The sequence below is a fragment of the Rhinolophus sinicus genome, chromosome 3 (assembly GCF_057876585.1).
Source record: "Rhinolophus sinicus isolate RSI-liver-muscle chromosome 3, RSI-T2T, whole genome shotgun sequence".
Classification (NCBI taxonomy): Eukaryota; Metazoa; Chordata; class Mammalia; order Chiroptera; family Rhinolophidae; genus Rhinolophus; species Rhinolophus sinicus.
Genome location: NC_142503.1, coordinates 176027116 through 176049737, shown reverse-complemented (window position 1 = coordinate 176049737; position 22622 = coordinate 176027116). Strand labels below are relative to the sequence as shown.

The window sequence follows — 22622 nt, the reverse complement described above, 5'->3', positions numbered from 1 at the left end:
TTGCCTGCAACTCCATGAGAGGCCTCAACAAGACCACCCATCTCAGTCAGCAATGATCACATTACATGATTCCATTCATATGGGATGTACAGGATAGGCAAGTCTATAGAGACAGAAAGTAGATTAGTGGTTTCTTAGGGTTGGGGGCTGTGGGCGGGGGTGAGGGGACAGGATGACAGCTAAAGAGTATGGGGTTTCTTTTTGAGGTGACAAAAATGTTCTGAAGTTGACTATAGTGATAGTTGCATATATCTGTGTGTATATAAAAATTCATTGAATTACATACTTTAGGTGGGTGAATTGTACGGTTATGGGCTAAAATGTTTATGTCCCCTCCAAATTCATATGTTAAAGCCCTAACCTCCCCATATAATGGTATTTAGAGGTGGGACCTTTGAGAGATAATTAGGTTTAGATAAGGTCATGAGGATGGGGCCCTCATGAAAGGATCAGTGCCCTTATAAAGAAGACAGAGATTCTCTCTCTAGGTGCATACACCAAGGAAGGGCTATGTGAGCACACTGGGAGAAGGTGCTATCTACATGCCACGAAGAGGCCATCACCAAGAATGGTATCTACCAGCGCCTTCATCTTGAATGTCCCAGCCTCCAGAGCTGTGAGAAATAAATGTCTGTTGTTTAAGCCACCTATCTATTTTGTTATAGCAGCCTTAGCAGGCTAAGACATACAGTATGTAAATTATACCTCAATATGCCTGTTTTTAAAGAAAAGAAAGAAGGCAACCAGAAAGACTATTGTAGCAGTCCATTTCCTCCTTGGACATCAACTCTGCATATCATGTGATAAAGTAGCTTTTTCAAGAACCTTTGAAAAATTCTAGAATCTTTTTATCACTAATTCTAGACGAATGAGGACAACCTTCTTTGTATTTACATAATTAAGAGGGACTCACAAGAGACCCTTCATAGGACCCAGAGAACTATTTATCTCAATTAAATAAAAACATACTAAGCTACATTGTCAATACATTGGGGGGAAAAAATCCAAAGAAAACTACTATAACAGTTTTATATGAAACAAAGTATCTTTTTGATATACATACAAGGGAGAAATAAAGTCTTATACATTATACCCTTAAGTTCCCTGCTTTGTGTCTAGATAGCACTGTTGATAAGAACTGCCTGAACAAATCTTTCCCAAAATACATATAATTCAATTTAGGAGTAGAGTCCACATCTGTATATATTTGATGTTGGTCAAAAACTACCTGATTCCAAAGCTGATACTCCATTTCCCTAGTAATCAGTAAGAAGTACGATTAAAAATTGTGTTGGTTTACAAAATGAACTGAATTCCTTCTGTGTTAAATTCCCTAGACGAATCTATTTTAATTCCTAAGCCAGCTCAGTCTGGGAAGGCTGATTAGTCAGCACATGGCACACAACTCCATTGTTGTTCTGTGCATGAGATGTTTGAAGTAAATTAATTCAGTCACTATAAGTGTGAACTCATCAATAAACAAAGCTCAACAGATCGTATTTTTCTCCTGTAAGATGTTTCATCAGCTGTCCTTTCACCCTCCTTTCTCTCCCTCCCCTATGCTTATCTCTAAGAAATCTGACTTACTTCCAAAACCAGAATTGTCACTGTCCCTTGTGCTTCTTGCTATATGCTTCCCCCACTCCAGCACCTGTTTCAAGACTAGGGGAGACAGACACAGAAATCACCCAGTGGAATCAATGATCACTGTGGCTGGCATGACATCTCTACACTAAACTGGGCTTCTGACTCTTTAAAAGAGCTTCTCTCTCAGAACCTTTTTACTCTTTCAACATATAGTTATGACAGTCCTACTACCTGGTTTCCTAGCCACCACAAGACTAGAAGTAGCTAACTGGTTATTGGAGCTAAGTAAGTCCGGGTCAGAAAACAGAAAAAGAGAAGATTGAAAACTTTGAACTTGAAAATCATAGTGTCACTTAATGCAGGTGTAAAGAAACTTATATCTCAACATCCTCTGGGGGGCTGAGTCATGATCCTGAGACTTTGAAAGATTACACTGTGCTCAAGACATGCTATTTCAAAGAGCAGGAAAATACACATAATAAATTTATATATTTACATATGTATAAAAAAAGTTTCATTCAGAAATGTAAAATTTTTTTTAAAGCATTAACAATAAGAGGAGAAAATGTTGTTATCTAAGAGTTAATCTTTTTAAACCACCCATTTCTGGTTGCTCTGAATTAATAAAAGTGAACCTGATATTGAAAATGGCTGCAGAGCAAAAAATGAGTTGCTAACATTAGTGATATTTGGTGACATCCCGAAGTCCCTTCCTTAAACAAATATTGAATACCTAAGATGCTGTGTGAGGTGATGTGAGGACATAAAAACAAATCACACATGGTACCTGCCTCAAAGAGCCTGGGCCTAGTGAAGAAGACATTTAGATTAAGAAATAATTACCACACAATATGGTGCTACAACAAAGTGCTTCAGAGCCATAAAGGGAGCAATTTATTCTGCTTGGAAGGGATGAGAAAGGCTTAAGAGAAGATGTAACTTTTGAGATATGCCTTATTGGGGTTTTAATGGTGGTAATAAACCTTCCTCTTATCCCCCTTGGAGTTTGAACCAATTAAGATAGAATAGGGAATAAAATATTGCATGTAATACTGGATTAGAGAATGAGGCTTGGGCCTATGGGGGGAAAAATTCTTCCTCATACTTCTCTCATAGTCTAGACCTCAGGAACTGCACACAGTGCAGAAGAGAGAATGTGGAAGGTATTTTAACTTCTCAGCCTCACTGAACAGAGAAATATAAATGTGGGAAGGGGTCTCAGACTTCTCTAACTCTCCAGTCAAAGAAATCATGCCTCTTTCCATAAGGAGATACAGCCAAGAGGAAGAGAGAGGGACGAGACATGTTTCTGCAAGACTTCTCTTGGTGAATTGGTGAACATAGCAGGAGTGCCCTCCCCTCCACCCCAACAGGAAGAGCATTGATAAGCATCATATGCCAATAGGTCTTGAAGGATAAACAGATCCAACAGGTAGATGAGAGGGAGCATTCCAAGTAGAGAGGAAAGCAAGAGCAACGCAGGGAGGTCCCAGTGTACAACGTGCCTTGGGAAATGGGGAGTAATCAGAGTTTCCTGGAGTATGTGAAAGTTTTCTAACCAAAGGTAGTTGATGCCCCTAAATAGATATTTCTATTTCTCTAAATCCAAGTGCTTATTTCCTATTATTCTCAGTCCAGAATCTAAAAGCAGCCCATAAGGGCTCCACAAGTTTGCATTTATCTTACTTGGTGTTCACTGATTTTCTGAATCTGTGGGATGATATATTTCATCAGTTTGGGACATGTTTCAGTCATAATCCCTTTAACTATTGCTTCTGTCCATTCCCCTCCCTCTGCTCCAAGACTCCAATTATCCCACATGTCATAGTATTAATGCTCATTGTTCCATATGTGCATTCTGTGTACTTTGTTTTGAATATTTTCTAATGACCTATCTTCCAACTAGTTAGTATATTGTGTTCACAATCTGCCATTAAACCCATTCAATGAGTTCTCATTTTTAGATATTGTATTTTCTCAGTTCTAGAATGTCCACTTGATTTGTCTTTTTATAGATTCTACTCTAAATGTCTGGTGAAATTCTCTATCCTGTCATCTCTTTTGTCCGTGTTTTAATTATTTTCTTAAATATATTAATTATAACTTTTTAAAAGTTCTTAACTGTTCATCTCTGGGCCACCTTATTTCCATTTTCCAATTTTTTGACCTAGTTATCTGTGGAATGATCATGCTCTTCATATGTTTAGTAATTTTGTATTGTATGCCAGACATTTTGATAAAAGACCTGCAAAGGCTCCAGATGATGTCATCTTCCCCCTTTCCTGTGTTAGGCATCAGGCAAGAGACTGTTCTTCAGCAGAATCAGGTCTTTGATGCAATTTTGGTAAGAGTTTTACTAAAACTCAGTCTATCTTCAGTTTACTCCTGTTCCTGTGTGACTCTTGGGATTTCAATTACAGTCTGGCAGGTCTTTGTCTCTCTCCTTAATCCCAAAACACTGCAGGAGATTCTGTCTGACCTCCAGAGATTTTTCCATTTAGCTTTTTAACATCCCACCTTAGATAGATTCAAAATTCAGTACATATCTTACGATGGAGCTCAGCCAACCATTTGAAGTCCTTGTTGTCTTCAATTGTGTCATTCCAGTTTCTCATAAATATTATAAGCTCTCTGTCCTCTAGCAGCGGGCTTAGGGGGAAGCCTGGATTTCTAGACTCTAGCAGCTTCCAGAATTAATAAATGACCCCATGTGAAAAAGGACCCTGGAATCTTAGTGTCAATGCACAACTCTCCCTACAGTTTTCAGCTATTGCCTTTTGCTTACAATTCACCTACCGTGATTTCCCAAAAATAAGACCTAACTGGAAAATAAGTCCTACCATGACTTTTCAGGATGACATCCCCTGAACTTAAGCCCTAATGCATCTTTTGGAGCAAAAATTAATATAAGACCCGGTCTTATTTTTGGGGAAACACAGTATATCTGACTATTCTAGTTTTCTTAGTACTCCAGACCATAGGATATTTTACTCTGCTTTTTAAAACTTGTCACCTAACTCTTCAGTCACCCAGACAGCCTCAGATTCAGAAACTGTTTTGTGGTGGAAGTAGCCATGTGTATGAGACTCCTAAAATCCCTGTTTTATGCAGTCCAGCCCCACAGGATACTAAGAGTTTTGCTGATTTCTATGCACCATCCCTCTGCACCAGATGGTGGCCTCTGCTAGAGCCAACCTCTGGTCCTCAGCCCAGCCCAGAAACAGAAAATGACCTGGGGGAAATATATGGCAGCCAATTGTTCACTCACTCTGGACAGTTCTCCTCTTTCTGAAACTTTATTTTATTTATCCTTGCAGCTTCCTCAACACTCTGATGCCATTAAAAATATGAGTTTTATCATTTCTCTAGTTTCTTCTGATTTTTTGTCAGTGGGTGAGTTTGTCTGCATAACCTACTATAACCTACCCCAAAACAAAAACTCAGCTTCACAAGTTTGCCAGTGCCCTTCACTAAACCACAGCCCACCCTATCTCCACTCCCCGCCCCCCCAAACATACATATTCTCTATTCTCTTACCCTGCTGTGTTTTTCCTTACTGGACTCTTTACTTCTATACACTCTGATGGCAAACCCTCACCAAGGTTTCACCCCTCCACCCCCCCGACACAAACCCATGGTTCTGGTCTCTCCTTTCACCCCAGCCTTCCACTGAGGATCTGCATCCTGGTTGGGGACAGATGTTAGTGTGCTAAGTCCCCCTGTGATCGATGGGACAGGGCTCACAGACTGCACTGTGAGACTGGAAATCTTCTGATGCTTTTCACATCCCAGTTCATCACCGGCTTGAAAGGGGAAGTACATGGTTTTAGAAATGGAATAAGAAACGATTTTTTCAAAAGCAAAGACTGCTTAGAAAAGATTTAAGCAAAGGGTCATGGTTCAAATTTTTGCCCTCACATCATGTCTCAAGTGAATGAAAAATCTTTGAGTAAAATATTTTTAAACTGGGAGATTTCAGATCCTCCCCCGACATACATAAATCCAGATTCCTGTTGTTTCTTTAAAAACCAAGTAATCTGGTAACTGGGCTCATCGTCTTAGTAGCAAATGCTGCCCGGAGGTGGGATATACGTTCTCCAGCAGGGCCTGGGGGGAGGTAAGTGAGGTACCTGGGGTGTTTAATGTAAGGAGGCACCCACTCTTAGGGCCACGCAAATGCAAAGTCAGTATTTGCACAACCCTAAGAGGGAATGTCTCCTTCAGTTTTCATGCTTACCTGCCATCGCCCCTCACACACGCCTGCTTCTCTTGTCATAACTGCAGACGGAGCAACTCAGAAAAGCTCATTCTCAAAACTCTTTCCTTCACTGCTGCTTAAAGTGGAGTATTTCTATCCATCACAAACAACTTCATTATCCAGTGGGAAGGCAAATATGTGCCCCTTCCTGGTCAAGTCCCCATACAGTTCAACTGTACCTCAAACAAGGATCCAGTTGCTAGGAGACCAGCAGGCAAACTTCAAGAGACAAGTGGTTTCTACTTTTTCTCTCTGAAGTTCTGTATCCAATCCCAGCCCAGGCCCGCCTATTGGTACATTTAGAAAAGTCAAAATGGAAAACATACACACTTTGTATTCCATAACTTCAAAGGTGACTTTGCATGTGTTATTACAGAAATAACAAAACTGTTGATTAACATACAGTGAGACATAGTCTCAGCTTTTTAAGTATTACTTGTAGCTCTGCTGTCTGCATTCTTTAGGATATTAGCATGATGTGCTGGTATAGAAACCCCTGTGAAGTTGTATGGGCTTTTTTCTTTTTCTTTTCATGTTTCTTCTTCTGGAAATATGAAGGTAATAGATGGGGCCGTAAAAGGAAACCTGAAAACATTAAAGAACTAGGAAATCCTTCTACATTGAATTTGTGATGTAAAGACTCAAGTTGGTTGATCAAACAGGTTGAATCCCCTAGCAGACGTGGCAATCCAGTTAAATGATAAAAGTCCTAAAATATTCACAAAGAAAATATGCAACATCGATAAGAGATTAAATATAATGGGCCACACGCACGTCTAATTTTGTTCTTCCAGTGGCCGGTAGTAAACAGGATGTTGACAAATTGAGATTGGGGTCTCTAAGTCTGCAGGAGCTTCTTAGCATGGCATGTTTGTAAACAGGAATCCTGCCAGGCATCCTGGGCTGGGGATCCTGTGATCTCTGTCAGCTGTTCCTAAAGATTTTCATCTAGAACAGGCTGACCCCAGTATTATCCTGGGACCTCTCCTTTATGCCTGAAAGAGCTAGGATTGGAGGCACAGTCCAGTCTGTAAAGACTAATATTTACTATCTAGCCCTTTACGTAAAAGTTAGCAGATCTCTGCTTTAAATCAGGACCTAAAACTGAAACTTTTTAAGTTCTTCACTTGGAACAAAATATTATCTTTACAATATTTACAAAACCAATGAAAAACATTCATTAACTTCAATTTCCTTGTTTTCTTCTGGTAGTTCAATGATACGTATAATAAATGTTAGTTATTCAACATGACTTTTGTCCCTAGTACAATCTAGCTACATCGAACATATGTATGATTTATTTTCTCACTTTATTACTCATAATTTAATAATCTTATTTTGAATTCTCCACCCAAGAGAGAGGTTAATTTTTGTCCAAATTACATGTTTCGGCCACTCTAGCATCAAATTTTAAAATTATTTCTATTAAACTTAAAAATTGTCCATTGTTTTCTGCAAATATCACACTTCTAATCCATCAACAGCATCATTATATTTGTCTGAATATTGAACACATGATACTATTTCAGGCCTTCATATATGTTTCTTTGTCTTTATTGAATATCTTGACTATTGACTTTATGAAGTCTCCATTTGTCAGTCTTTTTGTTTTGTTTTTTGTTTGTTTGTTTTTCTTAAGGAGGGCACAGCTCACAGTGGCCCATGTGGGGACTGAACTGGCAACCTTGGCGTTATTAGCACCACTCTATAACCAACTGAGCTAACTGGCCACCCCACCATTTGTCAGTTTTAATAATGGCATAAGTGCATTTTGATATGCAAACCTATTCACTTGCAGTGTTTCTAGGTTTTAAAAATTCAGGGTCTATTTTCCTGAAGATTTTCTATTTCTTTTCTCTTTTCAGTCTTTTTTTCTTTTCTGAGCTCCACTGTCACATTTTTAATTTTTATTGTCATCTTGGCTTGTTCTCATATTTTCAAGGAACTAGAAAAATTCAATGTAATTGTATGTCAAGTACACACAATTTTAATATATGTCAATCAAAAACATAAATTACCATAAATGTAAAAATAAAAATGAATTGGTATTTCACTTCAAACATGTTACTTCTAGGCCTTTACATGTGCACATTTAAGAGTGACAGGAATTGTTTAATATTACAAAATATTCCTCAGCCTCCATATGCACCTGTTGTGAATTGGAACCATTAATTGGAACACAAAGAGAAGCAAGAACATGGACATTTAGCACTACTGAGAAGCAATGCTTTGTTGTGCACAAAACTATTCCTTTGTAGCTATCTAAGAGGAAGAAAGTATTGGACAAGTTAATTTGTCTTTTCTCCACCCAGTGCTGAAATCCTTCCCATATTTCAGAGGGGTATCCAACTCCAACATGGGTGACTGCACAACCCATAAACCTTCAAGCCATTCTGTCACAGCCACCTTTGGTTTCGAAGACAGAGCAAAACAGAGATGGCAGAGTAGATAAACACCATGCATGCTTCCTTCCATGAACACATTAAAAAAATTACAACTAAATTATAGAACAATCAACCTTGAGAACCATCTGAAGTCTGGCTGAATAGAAGTTTTATAACTAAGGATATAAACAAAAAGTCATGTTGAGACTGGTAGGAGGGGTGGAGACACAAAATGGGCTGACCTTAAACCTGTGTGAGACAATTGAGAACCAGGAGGGATATCTCAGCTGCAGAGGTTCCCTTTGGAGGAGCGAGGGACCCCAGCCCCACACCAGGCTCCCCAGCCCAGAGCACTGGTGCCAGGAAGAGGAGCCCCCACAACATATGGCTGTGAAAATCAGTAGGGATTCTGACCGGATGGGTGGGACAGAAGGCTGTGGGAAACTCAGGTGTCCTCTTAAATGGCTCTCGCACACACTCCCACATAGGCACTCACCTTGGGCTCCAGCGGAAGGACAGTGACTCCTGGGGCCTTGGAGACACATGGGATACAGAATGAGGTGTGTGACTTCAGGGGGAGGACTGGAGGACTGGCGGCATTTTCCTGGTGAGAGGTCCCTCTCCCGTGTAGCTGGCAGGCAGGCACCATCTTTCCTATGTTGAGCCCGCCCCCCACAGGCTAAATCTGAATCTGATTGGCCCGGTGAGTTCCGCTGCCCCACCCAACTCCCCAATGCCGAGGCACTTTTTCCCAAACAGCCAACCTCGCCCACTTTCCGCTCTTTGTTGGAAAACTATCAGAATGTGGGGCCCTGGTGCGTGGCAACTGGCCTTACTGTGCTCTGAGACTTGCTGAGTAGCTCCAGGCTCAGCAAGTGCTGAGGTGCTAACCAAAACAGTGTCTACATTAACCTGGTGACTACAATTCTTCCCTCTCTAGTGAGACCCTGCCTCACCCAACTCGAGTACTGCATGAGGCTTTATCAGTAGCTGAACCTTAAGGGAGCTGGCAGGTGGCAGCAGGCCACTGGGTGTCCTGGAGTTTTGCTGAGCTACCCCAGGCCCAGTAGTGATGGCAGCCACCCTTGGTTCACAGCATGGCCTCTCCGGTGTGGCTCCAGCTTTAGCACAGGCAGCGAAAAACCATGGATCACTCTGTAGCTCCTACCAGATAGTCCCTGGCTAGTCACACGTCCAGACTGACAGTCAATCCTTCCCGTTGATGTGCAAATAGCAATGTGGGATGTGAGGGCCCTACGACAGGAAGGCTCTTACATCCCACATAAGAAACACACCTGGAGCATCCAACTCTGGCGACCAGGGAGACAGAACCACTGGTCCTCTCAGGACACCTATTACATAAGGCCTCTCTACTAAGACCTGGAGCCATTAGAAAGAATCAAATCTTGCCATCTGTGGGGGCATGAATGGATCTGGATGATATTGTGCTGAGTGAAGGGTCAGACAGAGAAAGACAGATGAAATGTGATTTCACTTATATGTGGAATTTAAATAACAATATGAATGAACAAACAAAACAGAAACAGACTCATAGATATAGAAAACATTTTGATGGTTGCCAGATGGGAGGGAGATTGGGGGTGTGGGTGAAAAAAAGGTGAAGGAATTAAGAAGTACAAATTGATTGTTAAAAAGTAGTCATGGGGATGTAAAGTAAAGCATAGGGAATATAGTCAATAATATTGTTATAACTATGTGTGGTGTCAGATGGGTACTAGACTACTCATGGATCACTTCTTAAATTATGTAAATGTCTAACCATTATGCGGTATACCTAAAATTAATATAAAATAATATTGAATTCAACTGTAATTGAAAATTTTTAAAAGGGGAGAAAAGGTGAAGGGGAATAAGAGGTCCAAATTTCCAGGTATAAAACAAATGTCATGGGGATGTAATGTACAGCATGGGGAATATAGTCAATAATATTGGGATAGTGTAATAATGGTGTCAGATGGTTGCTGGACTTATGGTGATCACTTCTTTAGGTACATAAGTGTTAAATAACTATGGTGTACACCTGAAACTAATATAATATTGTATGTTAGCTATAGTTTTAATAAAATTCTTTTAAAAAAGAAAGAAAGAAAGAAAGAAAGAAAGAAAGAAAGAAAGAAAGAAAGAAAGAAAGAAAGAAAGAAAGAAAGGAAGGAAGGAAGAAAGAAAGAAAGGAAAAATGCAGGGCTGGCCTGGTGGTTCAGGTGGTTGGAGCACCGTGCTCCTAACGCCGAAGTCACTGGTTCGATTCCCACATGGGCCAGTGAGCTGAGCCCTCTACAGCTAAGATTGTGAACAATGGCTCTGCCTGGAGCTGGGCTGCCGTGAGCAGCCAGAGTTTGGCCTGAGCTGCAGCGGGCTGCTGAGTGCTGCTGCAGGCTGCTGTGCTGCCACAGGCTACCCTGTGCTGCCATGAGTGGCCGGCAGCCGGCAAGAGCTGCCATGAGCTGCTGTGAGCAGCCGACCCGTGACTGGCAACTGACTGCCTCAGCTGGGGGGAGTGCAAGGCTCATAATAGCAGCATGGGCCAGGGAGCTGTGTCCTACGCAACTAGACTGAGAAACAACAGCTTGAACCAGAGTGGGGGGGGTGAGGTGGAAGAAAGGGGGGGAAAAGAGCAAAAGGTAAGGAAAGGCGTTTCTATGAGACCTAATGAATGTTAGTGAGGAGAGCATTTAGGGTTACAAGTGACACTGTGACAGCTCTAAGGGTCATATCTGAGTCACCTAGTGGTTCTGTCACACACACAGAGGAGAAAAATCTGAAGGCAAAAAGACTTGGCTCAGAGCCTGGGCCTCTCCCAGTTTTGGATTTGAGATTTTTTCTCCCCCAAAATATTGAAGTGAGGGGAGCTCATGGTCTGGGGAAAGGTGGACATCAGCGCTTTACCTATTGGACACTTGATGCTTCTGGAATTTACTGTAGGGGGAAAACGATGTATTTCTGCATCTGGGTACCATCCCCTGGAGATCATTTTGTGGAAGAACTTCTTGTCCGAGCAACCAGTGCCCCTGCTGCTCCCCTCAGAGATCAAGCACCTCATCTCCATCCCTGCTCCTAGTACTTTCCAAGTGGGTCAGGCTCCCCATGGTCTTTCAGCTTTTGGCAGACAGGTTATAAAGGGTGGGACATTTTGCCATCAGTCTGAAGACAGGCGAATGGAGATTCTGGGCATAAAACAATGTGGAACCATTAACAGACATTCTCTGTTTCCTCTGAATGTGTTCCAGGTCGAAGCAAAGTCTTTATCACTTGTTCAGTGCTCTGAGGACACCTTTGCTTCCACAGACTCCCTCTTCACTCCCATCCCAGGTACCTGAAAAGTTTTTGAAAGAAATTGTGCTCTGAAGGTCACCTGGTCAATAAGTGGGTCACTCCCAGCCCCACACATTAGCTCAGATGTTGACAGAGTTATGGGTCCTGCTCAAATCCAAAATTGGGGCTATCATGGTCCTGGGAGAGCCCCAGTTCTGAACCACGTCTTTTTGCCTTCACATTTTCTCCGAACACAGCTCTCCTTCACGTGAAGGCAAATCTCGGAAGCGGACAGCAGAGGGAGCCCTCAGCCTGCGCTGGTGCTCAGACTGGGATTCTGAAATGTGGTAACTTGCAAGAGCTTCTGGGTTCTTCCCCAGGAAGTTAGGGTACACAGAAAGTACAAATGGACTCATGTGAATGCCTCTCAAGGGCCCACTATGATTTCCTTCCAAATCCGTCAGCTATGTCACTCTCACGTCAACCCATCTCACAGTAGCTGCGTTCCTAATGCAGGCAGAAACACAGCTTTTATCTATTAAATCCGGTTTTTCTCAGAGACTTACAAAGGGAATTTACCTTGGTTTCTGATTCTTTTGCAGTAGACAAGCCTTCACCTGCCCTGGAACTTAAATGTTTACACCTCCTCTCTGGCCCACTTTGTGTGGACACGGGGAAAAGCATGAGAGGAAAAGTTCTGTTTCTGAGGGCCCTGAGTTAAAAGTACTCAACAGACTGAAACAACTAGTCAAATCTCAAGATGAAATTTAATCAAGGTCAAGGTAAAGTTTTAAGTGCAGAAAGAAAACCCTAAAACACCACCTGTGAACAAATGTCCGGTGTTGGAGTTGCCTGCAAAATCATGTGGGATAGAGAGGGGGTGGGGAACCCACAAATGAGACTCTTAAGCTGCATCATCAGGCATTTGGGATCCAGAACTGGGAAGGTGGTTTCTAGTGCTGACATATTGTGTCTTTTTCTGTCTCTCACCCTTTGAAGGAGGCACCCAGACAAACAAGTCACCAGGATGGTGAAGGGACTGAAGTGACAATGAGAATCCCAGGGATGCCTGGTCCAGGAGAAAAGACTGGGTTTTGGAGGATAGAACGAGGCCCGACAGACTGCGAGACACAGTGATCTAGGGCTTGGGATCCCACAAACCTGTGCTCAAACCCAACTGAGTAACCCAATGATCTCTGTAGCTGCCCGAGCCTCGGTCTCTTCAGCTGTAAAGCAGGGACGCTAGGAGACAGAGCTCCCACAGTCGCCCCCAATAGGACAACCGCCAACAGCTGTGACGGGCTTCTTAGCAGAGGGCCAGGAACTTTATGGTTGATAATGAGCACCTCTTGTTACTGTTAGGTAGCAGTGAGAGGGAGGCAATTTTTGAATCTTCTAGCATTTGGAGCCTCCCCTCCACAGAGGGCAATTTGGGCACGTTATAAACATTGAGGTGGTTATCATATTGAAGACAGTATGCTTTTGTGTCCTTTGCTGCCCTGGCTAGATTGACAGCAAGTATCTCCCTTCACCTCCAGGGAACCCCTTTGATAGGGATTCTTGCTTCGAGAAGACGAGGACTGTGCTTTGCCCCTATCTGATACCCCATGCAGACCCCATGCAAAATAGCCAGTCAAAGGGGAGGGGTAGAGACGTCCCCACAGCTGGACATGGGGAAGCTATCCCTAACCTGGGGCAGTAGTTCATGTCACCCGGTAAGTGAGGCTTAGAAGCCATGAAGTCAGAGCCTGGCTGGCTGTGGCTGGGACTTTGAGAGGCATTTAGGTATTAGGGGGAGGTGGGTGTCCCTTTCTCCTCCAATAGCATCTTTCTTAAAGTGTCATAATGATGCTGAGAGAGGTTCACTGTGCCCCAGCTAAGGGTTTTCCTTGATTCCACTTCCTGCTGCTCCTTGTGGCCAGTTCTCTGGCAAGTTAAGGACTTGGACCCGGCTGGCAGGGCCTATGGCTGAGCGCAAGGCTCGCAGCAGGGAGATGTCTACGAGATAAGCTGACAGCTCTCCCACTCTAAGTTCACCTTGACTCAAGGCACAGAAGGCAGGGCAGCCAGGCTGCCTCCCATACCTCTAGATGGCAGGCAGAGGGTGTCACGGCCCTACACACTGGAATTCTGGCATATCACCTCCCTGGCAACAGAAGTGCGGATGTCACTAGTGCTGCAGAGGCACCTAGGGGACTTTCCCTAGAGCTTCGGCTGCTGGCTTTCTGCCTCAGAGCTGACACTTGTCTGCTGGCTAGGACTGCCCACCACCTACCTCCTGACTGTCCTGCTTACTTTTCTCTAGTAGCCCTTAGATGGTCTTTTGGAGGTCATAAGGGCTGCCCCGAATATATAGCAAACCCTGCATTCTCAGAAATGAGTTGAGAACCTAGGCAGCCAGCTCTTTCTCGGTTCTTCAGGGTTGGAGGCCTTCCAGGGACCTGAAACAATTGTCTTCTTCTGCCAGGGTTTTGGGGTGGAGATGCTTGGTCTTACTGGAAAGAGGGGCTGGGATGAAGTTTGCTGTTGTCTTCTTCTGCCATTCTCTTCTGATGGCACACCATGGCACTCAGACCCATCTGGCAATAGAAATGGAAGGGAGTTTATCATCTGGTGAACCTCAGACATGTGGTTGGGCAAGAGGGGCATGAAAGGAGTCAGAAGCAGTGGGGCTCGTGGTCCACAGAGAGGTTGAAAAGGGCATCTGCCCTTGCCCCCATGACTGCATGAGGAATGGGGTAACTGTCCTCAGGTGACCTTAGTATTCATGTTTCTTATGGATCCTGATGAAACTTCTGGCATTCTAGCCTTTTTTTAAAATCGAGATATAATTGACTTATAACACTATATTAGTTTCAAATGAACAACGATTCAATACTGGCATACATTTTGAAATGATCACACAATAAGTTAGTTAACATCTGTCCCCACACAGACTTACAAACTTTTTTATGATAACTTTTAAGATCTAGTCTCTTAGCAACTTTCAAATATGCAATATAATATTATTAACTATAACCATGCTGTATGTTACATTCTCATGACTTACTTATTTTATAACTGGAAGTTTATATCTTTTGACCACCTTCACGCATTTCCCGTGCCCCTCACCTCTGGCAATCTCCAATCTGTTCAATGTATCTAACTTTTGTGGGGGTTGTTTGTTTTTGTTTTCAGATTCCACATAAAAAGATCATACAGTATTTGTCTTTTGCTGACTTATTTCACTCAGCATAATGCACTCGAGGTCTATCCATGTTGTTGCAAATGGCAGGATAACCTTTTTATGGTTGAATAATATTTCATTGTCTACGTGTGTGCACACACACATATGTATATATACATATATACATGTACATACCCACTGCATTTTCTTTATCCATTCATTCATCAACGGACGTTAGGTTGCTTCCATGTCTTGGCCATTATTGTAAATAATGCTGCAGTGAACAGGGAGGTATAGGTACCTTTTCAAGATATTTTCTATCCTTTATCTCCTTTGGCTAAATACCCAGATGTGGAACTGCTGTATCACATGGTAGTTTTGTTTTGAGGAAACTCCACAATGTTTTCTATAGTGGCTGCACCAATTTACATTCCTACCAACACAACAGTGCACAAGGATTTCCTTTTCTCCACATCCTCACCAACACTTCTTATCTTTTTAATAATAGCCATTTTAACAAGATGGTATCTCACTGTGGTTTTTGTTAGCATTTCCCTGATGACTTGTGATGTTGAGCATCTTTTTATGGACCTGTTTGTTGGCCATCTGTATGTCTTCTTTGGGAAAATGTCTGTTCAGATCCTCTGCCCATTTTTAAATCAGACTCTGTTTTGTTTGTTGCCATTGAGTTGTATGATATATATATATATATATATATATATATATATATATATATATATATATATATATAATATTAATCCCTTATCAGATATATGATTTGCAAATATTTTCTCCCACTTGATAGGCTGCCTTTTCATTTTGTTGATGGATTCTTTGCTGTCCAGAAGCTTTTTAGTTTCATGTAGCCCCACTTGTCTATTTTTGCTTATGTTGCGTTTGCTTTTGGTGTCAAATCTAAAAACATCATTGCCACAACCAATGTCACAGAGCTTACTTCCTATGTTTTCTTCTAGGGGTTTATGCTTTCAGGTATTACAATCAAGTCTTTAATTCATTTTGAGTTATTTTTGTGTATGGTATAAGATAGCAGTCCAGTTTCCTTCTTTTGCATGCAGCTATCCAATTTTCCCAACACCATTTTTTGAAAAGATTATCCCTTCCCCATTGTTCATTCTTGGCTTTTTGTTATAAATTAGTTGACCATATATGCATGAGTTTATTTCTGGGCTCTCTATTCTGTTCCATTGATCTATGTTGTCTGTCTTTATGTTTTCAAAACAGTATGACCATACTGTTTTATTACTATAGCTTTGTAATATAGTTTGAAATTAGGGATGTGATGCCTCCAGACAGCTTTGTTCTTCTTTTTCAAGATTGCTTTGGCTATTCAGGGTCTTTTGTGGTTCCATACATATTTTAGGATTGGCTGTTCTAGTTTTCTGAAAAATGCCATTGGAATTTTGATAGGGATCTAAAAAGTGTTGACCTGAGGTACAGGCATTTAATTTAATACACACATAGTGGCCTAGTGAAATACTTTCCAAAGATGGTTGTTCTCAAGACTTTGTGATTGTCCAAGGAGTCTACTTTATTTTTAGTGGTTCCCAGTAGTTGAGAGGGTGCCATGACCTGCCAGTGTCCCAAATGGGAGTATCTCAGTCAGCACCTAGATTCAGGATGATTGTAAACCAGACCTCTGGCAGAAGCTTTTAAAGTATGCAAATATATCTCTCAGGGGAGGATTGGGAGATAAGCATTTCTCTCTCCTTTCTTTGCACTGAGCCCTGGGATGATAGGCAGTTAAGAACTGTTTCTTTCTTTGCTACCATCCCATTGAACTTGTGAACACAGTCCTGCTGACCACCAGAACCAGGTGATCAAGGGGCATCCCCTGGGTGGCAGCCACAAAAACCAGGGCACCAGACATAAAACCAGAATACCAGAGGCATGTGCATGCTTCCCAGGACATATCAGTCTTCTGAAGCATGGCAGAAGGAAAGTGTGAAGACAGCACCCACCCTCCAAAGTCTTTGGAGAGGATTACAGTTGCCCCTAGATGTGTATTTAATTAGAAGCTTATGTGTGTTTAATTAGAAGCCCATTCCTCAGGACACAGCTATGAAAATAAGCTAATAGGTCTCTTTTCACAGAAATACTGGGTGCTTCTCTCTGTTGCCTCTCTGCTGTGCCCTCAGCATGGGAGAGTGTTAAGAATTCTTTCTCCATTTGTTACAATCCTGTTGGGCCCAAGAGCATAAATCCCTGCTGACCACTAGAGCCAGGCAATGTAGAAGTGTCTCTTGGGCAGAAGCCACAAATTGGGGTGTCAGATGAGGGTACAAGGTGCTTTCTGGGAGATACCGATGAGCTGGAATGACGCAGAGGAGAGGGCAAAGATGGTGCCTGCTGGCTTCCCTCTTTGGAAAGTATTCCACTGGGCCCCTAGATGTGTGTTAAATTAGATGCTTGCTCCTCAGGTTGACACTTTAAGGTCAGCAAATAAGGCTCTTTAATTGAAAGGCTGGGTGCTTTTCAGTCTGCTGCCTCTGTCCTGGGCCCTGGCGTGGGGTCTCCATGTGCAAGTCCTTTAAGAACTATTTCTTAGTTTGATATATAGCCTTGTGGGTCTCTTGGACACAAGCCCCACTGACTTTCTTTTTTTTTTAAATTTTATTTTATTAAATTTATTGGGGTGACAATTGTTAGCAAAATTTCATAGATTTCAGGTGCACAACTCTGCATCACATCATCTATAAATCCCATTGTGTGTTCATCACCCAGAGTCAGTTCTCCTTCCATCACCATATATTCGATCCCCCTTACCCTCATCTCCCACCCCCCAACCCCCACCCCCCCTTACCCTCTGGTAACCACCAAACCATTGTCTGTGTCTATGCCCATTGACTTTCAAAGATAGATGTTTTGGGGGCTTGTCTGTCAGGTAGATGTCTTCAAAGTTGGGGTGCCAGATGTAGAGTTCAAACTTTACTCTTTAGGGAGAAGCTCGGTGTGTGTTTCTTCCCGATTATGCCACACCGGGGATAGAGTTTATGGAGAGATTATGTCTCAGGCTTCTCCTTCCCACTTCGATGTGGGTTATTCTCATTTACCCAATGTGTAGGAGTTGCTCAGCTAGTTTTTGGGTTTCTTTCAGAGGAAACTATTCCATATGTAGCTGTAGATTTGTTGTGTCCATGGGAGGAAGCGAGTTCAGGATCTTTCTACACCATCATCTTGAATTGGAACCTGGTATTCTAGTCTTGATTAAGGATTTAGGCGTCTGTGAGGGTAGAATGTCTCTGATCAGGTGGGAACCAGAGAAGAGGCTGGATGTGGGAGATTTAAGATAGTGCAAGTTCTATGACAAGCTTCTCTTGAGAGGTGGAGTCTATTCCTCTCTCCGTGACTCTGGGCTTGACAAAACCTGGGGGAGTAACATTATGCCATTTCTGGACCTAGGTTTTAAGAAGGCTAGCAGCTTCCACCTAAATCTCTTGGAGTCTTGAGTACCATTTTAGAAGCCTAACCATCACGCTAGAGAGGGCACAGGAAGAGGCTCTGAGACTGTAGAGAGGGGAAGGGGCCCTGCTGAACCCAGCCTTCTGCTGTCCCCACTGAGGGGCCAGGAATGTGAATGAAGGCCTCTAAGCCAGCCCAGCTGAGTACCACTGAGTCACCCTGGTTAATACCACACGGAGCAGAAGAATCACCCAAATGAGCCCTGCCCAAATTCCTGAATTGTGAAATTGTATATAATAAAATGGTGGCTCTTTTAAGCAACTAAGTATGAAGTACAGGCATACCTTGTTTTATTGTGCTTTGCTTTATTGTACTTCACAGATGTTTGGTTTTTTAAAAATTGAAGACAAAACCCTCCACCAGCAAAAAAGTTATGACTCACTTTATTGTAGTGGTCTGGAACCGAAGCCACAGTATCTCTGAAGTATGTCTGTAGTTTAGGGAGCCATCAACACCAGACACTGGCTAAAGGAGGGGGGCCTGAACAGGAACACTGACTCGCAGGTGCCCAGCTGCAGCCTTGACAGGCCGTCGGGAGGCGTCAGTGCGTTTGCCCGGGTTTACAATTGGGAGCTGGGCTTTTTGTTTGTTTGTTTCTCTCAGTCTGTTTCTTTACCAGGCAGACTGCAAGGACTTTGGGCACAGTTTCCTGACAGACGGGCTTAGAAGTATAAACTGGAACTCTCATCTTTATCTTTTGGTTCCTGAAAACAGTGACCAACTTTGAAGGCCATGACTCCTACCTGATCACTGCTAGGGTACAGAGCTGGTAGCAGGATATTATAGCAACATCAGTAATGAGCTCTGATTAGACCAAAGCATAAAATTAACTTTGTTTCAGTTTATCCTAAGGAGGGAAAAGTGTTATATACAATATTTAGAAATTGGTTTTGAAGCATAGAATTGGCTGTAAGCAAACGCTTCTTGGTTAAAAAAAGGAAAACCTGGGTATAGAATGGGGTGAGGCTGAGAATTATCAGCCACTGAGTAAATGGCTCCTCAAATGGCAACTCTACTCTTCTCTCATAGAGAACCCTGCCTACCAGCTGGGCTCAGCCAGCCATTTCCCACCTACTGGAGGGTAGCAAGGCATTAATATCTAGGTATCGCAAGCCAGACAACACCTTCACCTATAATACCTTGCCTTAACTTGCTCCTGCCTGGCTCAGAAGAGCTGTCCAGGGGCTTTTAAAAGCTTAGGGTGGAGTTTCTCAAAGAAACTGGTTCAGGAACCATCCATGTCATAAACATTTGGGGTGCTTATTAAAAAAAGATTCTATAATCCACCCCAGTCCTGTTAATGCCGAACCTCTGAGTCTAGAGCCAAAGAATAGAAATTTAAACAACCTCTCTAAGTGGTGCTTATGTTTAGGAACCACTGGATCAAAGCCTTTTAGACCTTTAGGTTTGGCCCGGGATTGGATGGAGCAGATGTTTTCTTGAACTGAAATTCATAGAGAGAACATCTGTATTGTATGAGAGAGGATGTTAAAGCACTTCAACCCCCCCGTCTGCTGAGGGGCCCCGAAAGAGGTGGCTTCCTCCTGGTCCTCTGGCCTTCAGGTATACTTTCAGGTGTTTTCCCTGGCCCCCGGCACACCCCATTTACGACCCAGGGTCTAGGATGCTCACTGTCTAGGTTCCTTCAGCGAGGATCCATGCAACCAGGCCATGCAGGGGACCTAGAGGTTGGGACCAATATGACTGAGAAAGTACAGATTAAGTATTGGCTCTGGAACCGCAGGCCTATGTTTGAACCCCAGCCCTCCGATTCACCAGCTATTTGACTGCAAACAAATTATTTGACACCAGTTTCCTATTTTGTAAAACGTGCACAATAATAGTGCCCACCTCATAAGACCATTGTGAGGACTCAATGGGCCGGTGTATGTAAAGCAATCATGCCTTTAATACATATTATAGGTGATTATATAATTGTGGAGAAAGGGCTGTAATCCATGACACATGAGGAGAAGTCGAAAGAATAGGGAATTTTTGTCCTGGGGAAGAAATAACATTGGATTTGGTATTTTTCAATTACTTTCCCATCTATTGATGATTATTACTTGGGAAGAAAAATTTATATTTGTTTGTATAAACTGAAGGGGTAGGACTGGGAGTAGTTATAAAAATTAAAGGGAAATGGATTTTCCTTGAATATAAGGAAGGACTTAAAAGATGAAAGATAAAATGTGCTGCCTCAGGAAGTTGTGAGTTCCCCATCACTGAATGTGCTCAAACCCAGGTGGCTGAACACATGGCTGGATGATGACGAAGAGATTGAATCCTGGGCTTGGCGTGGGGGGGGAGGGGTAAATGTATAATTTTTAAAGGTAGGTCCCTTTCCATCTTGAGTCTGTGACTCACGACTCCAAGTTTATTCAAAAAGAGCAAGAGTCCACTAGAAAAAGTGAAATGATGGCATTTTTGTAAAGTGATTCCTGGTCTAACTCAGTTCTTGGCTTCAAGCCCAGGAAACCATCTAATCACCATTGATCATCTACCTCAGAGACAAAAGGCTGTTTCCTGCAACTCACATTCATTGATTCCATTTTTTGTGTGGATTTCAAAGCTGGTCACTGCTTTCAGTAACCAAAAGAGAAAGAAGAGAGTTCCAGTCAGAACCACAGAGATCAAAGTCGGTTCCTCCTTCACAACACGGTGTAGCAAATACTTAAAGATGGTGGTAACTCTATATCCACTGCCCTCCCTACGCCCCACCAGGTCTGTTCTCTTTTGGGGTAGAATTGCTTGTTCCTCGTGCCCATAAATGAAGTCCTAGTCCTGTTCCACTTGGAATCTTTAATATTAAGGTAGACTACATTTACAGTGCATCTTATAATAGGCATAGCCTCATTAATTTGAAATGTGGCTACACTGGCTGAATTTATCTTTGTACCAACTAAAACAGAAGAGTTTGCTAAGCATATTCATTGTTTTAAGATTACAGAACAATATGTAAGCTGCTTAAGAGAAGTATCTAGACAAACACCCTTAAGCTCTTGAGAAAAATTGCTAGATCAGTTACAAATCCATCCTACCTCTTCCCTAAGATGGAGTGACTAAGGACCACCTCCAGGCAACTTTATTAGTCACTTCTAATTTGCTACTTGAACTTAATTAAACTCCTTTCTTAAACGTATTTCTAAGAGCTTTCACTTCCAGGAACACAGGGTAGGTGAGGGTGGAGACGTGATAGAAGTGTGTGAGTGTGAGTAAGAGAGAAAGAGAGAGAGAGAGAGAGAGAGAGAGAGAGGCTGAGGTTGGTGAAGAAAATGGGTTCCCTTGGATGTGGTGATGGCTTCCAGAGGATACCAACTGAAATAGCCACCTATCAGGCTGGTTATGTGAGTGTGTACAGTGAGCTGGGAGTATGTAAGGCAGTAGGGAAGTGGAGGTGTCAGTGCTGAAGTGGAGAACTCATACCCTCCCAAGCCATTTATCCTTTTGCCAAAGGAGATGGATTGTATTGGTGGAGAGCCATTTTGTGATGCTTTCCTTACGTGTCTGGGTGGACTCATTAGGCGACTCAGAGGAGTACTAACAAGATCTGAAAAAAGGTGTAGGGAGATCAGCCCATTTAAGAGAACACAGCACTTTAGTTAAGAAAAATGAGTGATAGATACATCCCCAGAACATATGATGAGATCCCCTAAGGAATGTATTTATCTAAAGAGTAAGGTACCAAAGGGTATCTTTTTGTCTGGGAGATCGTTCAGGTTGAAAATGGATCATGAGAATACAAAGGGAAGGATAAAATGAGCTGCATATCTTTAAAGGCGGGACTATGCCTGGTAGAATTGCTGTTTAAGAGGCATAATGAGAGGTGCTCATTTAGAGTAAGTAATGAAAGGAAATTTGAGATGTGCGTGTTCACAGGACTAAAGGCAAGTGTGACGGAAAACATACAATGAGAGATGTAATGAAAAAGGGGAAGGTGAAAGCTCTATTGGGTCTGAGGTGTGAAAGGCAAGACAGGAGGAGATGTTGGATTTGCAAGGATGGAGGACCAGAAAGGCTAATCTGACAAGGAATCAGGGAGCAGAATGCCGGCAGGCCTGGGGAAAGGTGGGAGATCTTCAGAAAGGAGAACAATGATGGGCCAAAGCAGTAGAAACTAAAACCAGGTTTCAATGATCTTCTCAGAAAAGACCGCCAGTTGTCTTCAAGTCTTTGAGCTGAAATTTATCTCAAGGATAAAGAGGATAAGCAACTCTTCCCTTTTCTCTGTACAAAAGCAGAGAAAAATGGGTTGTTAGGCAGCAGCAGGAGTCAGGTAAACATTTCTTATTTATTGACCTTTTGAAAGTATAGTTGATATACAATATTATAGTAGCTTTGGGTGTATGTACCACATAGTGGTTTGACATTTATATACCTTTCGATGGGATCACCACAAGTCTAGTAACCATTTGTCACCACACAAGGTTATTATTGTATTATTGACTACATTCCCTATGCTGTATATTATAGC

At 42.4% G+C, this 22622-nt stretch overlaps 1 protein-coding gene across 1 annotated transcript in view; it reads right to left on the bottom strand.

Annotated features, from left to right (window-relative positions):
- Nucleotides 1–12250: 12250 nt before the first annotated feature.
- SIPA1L1 (signal induced proliferation associated 1 like 1) overlaps nucleotides 12251–22622 on the bottom strand; it is a 350224-nt gene continuing 339852 nt past the window's right edge. Inside the window, exon 25 of the mRNA XM_074327276.2 lies at nucleotides 12251–14081. Within this exon, the coding sequence (XP_074183377.2) occupies nucleotides 14072–14081 (10 nt within the window). The 3' untranslated portion in view covers nucleotides 12251–14071. The remainder of the gene's footprint in view (nucleotides 14082–22622) is intronic.